This window comes from Limulus polyphemus, unplaced genomic scaffold, assembly GCF_000517525.1.
Source record: "Limulus polyphemus unplaced genomic scaffold, Limulus_polyphemus-2.1.2 Scaffold563, whole genome shotgun sequence".
Classification (NCBI taxonomy): Eukaryota; Metazoa; Arthropoda; class Merostomata; order Xiphosura; family Limulidae; genus Limulus; species Limulus polyphemus.
In genome coordinates, this window is record NW_013666173.1 from 36,797 (window position 1) to 43,203 (window position 6,407).

General features: G+C 32.5%; 1 protein-coding gene across 2 annotated transcripts in view; it reads right to left on the reverse strand.

The window, feature by feature from the left end:
- Positions 1 to 6,407, reverse strand: part of LOC106459121 (transcription factor E2F8-like) — a 42,426-nt gene that overhangs the window by 32,926 nt on the left and 3,093 nt on the right. For both annotated transcript variants that reach the window (XM_022385554.1, XM_022385553.1), the window contains exon 2: positions 5,012 to 5,502. In XM_022385554.1, the coding sequence (XP_022241262.1) occupies positions 5,012 to 5,473 (462 nt within the window). In that variant the 5' untranslated portion in view covers positions 5,474 to 5,502. The remainder of the gene's footprint in view (positions 1 to 5,011; positions 5,503 to 6,407) is intronic.

A 6,407-nucleotide genomic window follows, 5' to 3' on the forward strand; every position in this document is an offset into this window, starting at 1 on the left:
GAATGTGTAAAAAATGCATCCAAAACATCAACCCTGGTAATCCACAGACCTGGATGACAGAGTATGGGAAAGTACCCTTGCACTGGCATTCTTGGGCAAGAAATCCAAAAAGCATTCTCATGACATGGAAGATAAATGGGATCAGAGAGAGGAGGAGAAGATGAGCAAAGACCCTGACAACAGGAAGTGAAAGGATGGGAACATGGAAAGGTAGATATAGACTCAGCTGGCCTTGGAGCAGAAACTAAAGCATAAGATAAAGACAAAAACTAGTGTATATAATGAGGACTGCTGCTGAGAAATAAGTGTGAGGAAGGTGTACATTAGCTAGCAGAACATCCCATTACAACAGCATAGAAACTAAGTAAGTGGGTATAGAGCAGAATAATTATAATTTAATGTGGTGAAAAGAAGAGCATGAAACTCTTCAGAAAACCCTACAGAGAGTGATGAAGTGCCCTGGGAACAAAGTGAAGTGATAAGATTTAATGCAGTATTGTTGTAAGAAAGAGATAAAGGGATGAAAATTGTGCACTGAAAAGGGAAATAGAAGTTAAAGATCCTGCCTCCAAACAAGTAAAAAGAGTTCCAAAGACTGTGAATCAAGGAATGGAAATAAAGAATGGCTGTAAGTCAGAACAAACAAGTCAAGTAGATGAGGAGGATGAGGCATTCTAGTATGGATGCACAGTTGTTTGAGAAATTAGTCCATATGGATTCTAATGTTAGGTAAAGGAGGGAAGACAGAGTCAACTTTAGTCTGGTTTCATGAAGTAAAGGATGTGAGGACACAGAGGAAAGAGAATGAAAGAATATACTTGTGAAATCGTGTCAAGGAAGAGATGAGAAAGGTAAGGATTTTCTCCACAGGTAAAGCTGTGCCTAGAACAAAACCCTGGTGAGGGATATAACTGGTCCAAATTATTGTCATCTTGGTCATGTTCAAACTGGGGAGAAGGAACATCAGTTGAATGGATGTGTGAAGAGGCCCAGGGTGTATGAAGTAACCTAACATGTTGTACAACAGCTGACATGCCCTCCAAAGACAAAGTGCCACTAGTAGTTGCAGGTCCTGTGTTAGGAACATTGTCACTATCATGGGACGAAGTGGAAGTTACCATGACTTGAGAAGTCATAATGGCAGGTAATCAATTTTTTATTCTGAGCAAAATTAAATAAACCACGCTGCTTATGTGAAATATAAACATTAAACCAGGTAAACTTGAACAATAACACACTTGTAAACTACTGCAAATCTTAAGTAACTGATTAACAATTTTGAAACATGCCCACTCTAGACAATGCGGAGGAAAAAGAATGAAGCTAATTTGAATGTAAGTATTTAGGCGGAGTTACTGTGTAAGGAGGTGGTATTGCTCTCTTATATGGTGGAGGGCTATTATTACACTAGCACAATTCATGTTAAACACTTATGTTTCAGGTGCGAGTTAGCTCAAGGCTAATGGCATGCAAATCTCATAGGCAGATGTGCAAAGGAATCAAGCTATTCTGTGTGAAAAGGTGAGGTATCATCTTGGATAATCAAAACTAAAAAAACTACACCAACAAAAAATAACTTTGAGGAGAAAGTAGTAATATACTTATACACTACAGTTACAGGATTAATTCAATTATACGACAACTTAATAGCATAGATTACATCAATTAATGTCACATAAAATAAGTGATTATTTAAAATCACTATTAAATTAAATAATGTCATAAAAATAATCAACTGATACAAATTACTTTTATATTGTTACCATTTTCAGTTATTCCAACTACCCAAGTACTCAAAGTATTGCCATTATGATTTCTCATTATTATTTTTAAGTAATTCAAGATTATTCAGCTTAAATGAAAATAAAAAATAATTTAAATTAGCATTTCTGATTATTCTGACTATCCAAGTCTCATGTGAGAACAATTAGTTGAATGGAATCAATTAATGAGCCCAACAATTAAAAAATCAGCAAATTCCATTAATCACTCAACTGTAGTGCACACAGAATAATACAGCTTGCAATTTGCTGTAGACCTGCATGGAAAATAGAACAACACTTCTTTATGTAAAAATGATGAACTGTCAGTAAAATATCAATATGCAACTTCTACACCCTGAACTATTGAAATTTTCAGAGGTTATTTTCCTAAATGTGCTTCCTCTAGTACATTAATTGTACTTTTTTAAATGAAAACTTCATATGTACAGCTGATATCTAAATACTTATTTTTCTTCTAAATTTAAGTTGTTAATCCTAGGATGCATGAGGTCTAACCAGAGATCTGTACAAAGAAACATTAACCTCCTTTGATTTGCATTCAATATTCCTGTAGAAACAACTCAAAATCCTATTTGCGTTCCCACTGGAAAAAACACCTATATAGAAAACTTAAAGAGAATGATCAACCAAAACAGTAAAATCCTTTTCTTTCATAACACTATTGAAGAACTTACTATCAAGGTGGTACTTATAGTTTAGATTAAGGTAGCCCACATGTATTACCTTGAAGTTAGCATAATTAAATTCCATCTGCCACCATATATTTGTCCAATATGCCACAATGATCCAAATCTCTTTGTAAAACAACATCCTCCTCACAGTCAATTTCACCCCAAACTTTAATGTCATTATCAAATGTGATCAGTTCCTTTATCAATATCATTAATGTATATCAAAAATAGTAAAGTTTCCAGTACAGATCCCTGAGGTGGTAACCGGACAATTAGACACCTAAAAAATGAGGAAGTGGGACATTTATACACCTAATACTTTTAGAGGGGAGTTAAAACTAAACCATTTCCTCTTTAATGGCATCATTTATGACCAGTTAAGTGGGATCTTTGTTGGGTCAAATGATAGCCAATAGTTTTATATGATATATAATGTAGATTTAAACTGTTGATAAAATAGACCTAGATAAACACAGTTCATATAATGGAATAAATTTAAACTAGTAATGTAATAGGTCTAAATCTATTTAGTTACCACTTTCAAATTTTCTGACATATCTTAATTGCTTTTTAAAATTTTTTGCCTGCTAGGCACTTGAGTGTAATTTATAGTGTCTTTGATATGCTTATATAGAACATATCTGGAACATATCTGTTGTAATTATTGTTTTAATTTATAATAACCAAGTGGTGTCTAAATGTTCTACTTAATCATTTTTTTAGTTGTCTAACTGTCCTGGATTCCCCTGAGGTACCTCACTTAGAAATCAAATCTAGTTTGATTGAAATCCATTTGCTTCCTTTTCTCTAAACAGCCCTTATAATCCATTGAGCTAACTTATCCCTCACATTTATGTGTCACTTTGTCAAAAGCCTTCTAAACATCCAGGTATACTAAATCCACACCTTTACCCACATCACTGTTACAGCTGAGAAATTAGTGGAATTTGATAATTGATTAATTGTAGGACTCATTAATCAATTACACTGAACTAACTGGTTATTCTCACAAAAGATTTGAATAGCTAGAATAACTGAAAACAGTAATAATTGGAAACACTAATTTCAATTAGTTGACTATTTTTGTGACAGTAACAGATTGAATTGTAATTTTGATTAATTGATTATATCAAGTTAATTGCCCAGTAGTAACTTCTTTGAAGAAGATCAAAATATTTGTGTGATACTTTCTCCATGTTAAATCATGATCTTTCCAAAAAATTTTAAACTTGATCAGGTGGGTTTGCAACTAATCTTTAATCAGCCTCTACAAAACTTTTACCATCACAGAAGTAAGACTAATAAGTTTACTTATAATTACCTTAAGATTGCTTATCATCTCCCTTAAAAAGAGGTGTAACACTACCCAGTTTCCAGTCTTTCAGCACTTACCCATAAAATAAATGATAATTGTTTTTTCTAAGGGGCTTACTTATGCAGTTCTTATGCTCTTTTAGCACCCTTGGCTCACAAATCTTTAGTTTTTAGACTTCTTAATTTTTCTTCAACAACTTCATGATCAAAATTTCCCACTAGTAATTTCTTAGAATCTGGAATATTGTTCACATCTTCTGTAATGAAAACTGAAGAAAAATTTAGCAACTCAACCATCCTATAATCTTCCACAATAACCCTTCCCTCATCACCCCTCAAGTGCCCAATTCCCATTTTAACATTATGCTTACCTTATGTATTTGAAAATAATCCTAACTGTTAGTTTTATGGTTTCAGCTAACCTTTTTTCATATGTTCTTTTGATTTTTTAACACCCTTTTAACTGACTAAATTGGTTTTCTTTAATTCTTGAAGTATTCCATTTCAGTAGTTAAACATTTTAAATGTGTAACATTTATTTTTTCTATCTAATGCATTTTAGTGAGCTACCCTGATTTGTTACTTACAGCCGCCAGTTTTTTCCTGTGGAACACACCCATCTTAAATATTTAACAACTTATTTTAAAAACCTTGTACTTATCATATGCATTTCTATTTAACTTAGTTTAACAATTCTCCATTCTAACCATTATAATAAACTGTGGAACAACTGTTCTATTATAAGAAATATTACAGTAAATCTTTAATTAAAGAGAAATTGAGACATAACAATGCTGACTTCAAGGCAGGCTCTTACAAACAGTTTCCAATTATTGCAATAACTAAACATCATAACAAATCACTTTTCTTTGGTAAAACTTAATTAAAAACACCTAAGTCACTTATATCTTTTGCCAAAGTTTATGGAAAAGAATCTGATTCACTTTGGAATAAGTGTGATTAAAGTATATATGGTTTGGAATTTTGTTTTTTAAATTGGCATACTCTTATTACAAGCTTATCAAATTAAATAATTTATAATAAAACAAAAACTGCTCAGGCACATCATATACTATAGAAGTATTTGTTACTAATTATTCTGTATTGCTTAAAAACTAAATATTAACTTTGCTGTTTCATGTTTATTAATCTTGATAATACTTTTATGAAAGAATATATTAAAGTTATTGACATATTAACCCTTGATATATGTGCACAAAGTAAACAATATCCAACTCATACCTCAAGGCTGTTTACATTCACTGCTCGACTTGCAGCCAATGAAGCAAACATACAAAAAATGGAACTTGGAGATCCAAGTTCTTCACTTTCAGGTTCATTTGTTCTTGGAGTCTGGTGCTCATTATCTTGGTTGAGCAAATTTTGGTGATTTTTACCATTACTGGATAACAGTTCATTGTGACAGGATGATTGTGAAACATTGGTTATTTCTCGCAATGGATATTTAAACACTTCACTGTTCAGAAGAGAATCTTTGGATATCACTGGAGACACATTTTGAATGTTTTCTTTCAGTACACTTTTCCTAATACATGCTGAATCATTACACCTTTGTAGCTTATTTTCTGTTGATTCAGGATTTTGCTTTTCTGAGGAACGTTTCAAAGGTAAAGACAACAAGGATTTGATTGAATCATCACTGACAATACTAACAAGTCCTTCAACATTCACTTTTTCTGACATCGTGAAAATGAAAATAGAGAATACCAAACCTAAAAGCAAAATTCAATAAAAGAAGTATCAATATATAAAAAGGAAACACGGGTGTTGAATTAGACAATCGTAATTTAGTGACAGAACACTTGCTTGTAGTATATAGATAAGCATCAATAAACTAATGAAACTCTTATTACAAAACTGTCAATTTGAACAATTTAAAGAATTCGTTATTCAACTGAAGTAGTAATGGTAGTTGTCATAATCGTTATAATCAATCCAATCTAATCAAAATATTTAGGTGTACTTCTGTTGTAAAAGTATAGGCATATGAGGTACAATGTACAGTAGGTGTTATTGAAACATTAATCACAAAAATTTAGGGGCTTCAACAGAACTTTTAAGAAGTTAACAAGGGGAGCTCCTGAAATCTACTCTCAGATGGATGTTCTCATAATCAGACATTTGACACAAGGAGAGTGGTATCTCCATCTGTTCCCCCCCTCAATTCGAGCATTGTGCGAGTTTTGCAGATGATAATATTCATGATAGTGAATACAGGCAGCTTAGAAAAATCTTATTTTCATGACTGATCAGTAACAGAACTGAGGTCTACTATAAATCAAATTAGATCTTTATGACTCTCCTATTCCACTGTTTATTCAAGATCTTATGGGAAAACACTTATGAATACATTATGAGACTGTAATATCAAATCAGCAAGCTTTAAATATGTCAGATCTGTGGAAAATATCACTTGTGCTAATAAGTGTACTCATAACAAATCCACATTGACAGCAACTGTCACACATTCCATTAATTTGGGACATATATATATGTATAGTGTGAAAAGTAGCATACTTTGCTGTAATAAAATACAGACTAAAATGGGTGCTACTATAGCGTGAGGTCTACCACCATATGTCGCCTACCCAGGTCTATCAAACATGTATAAAAATAT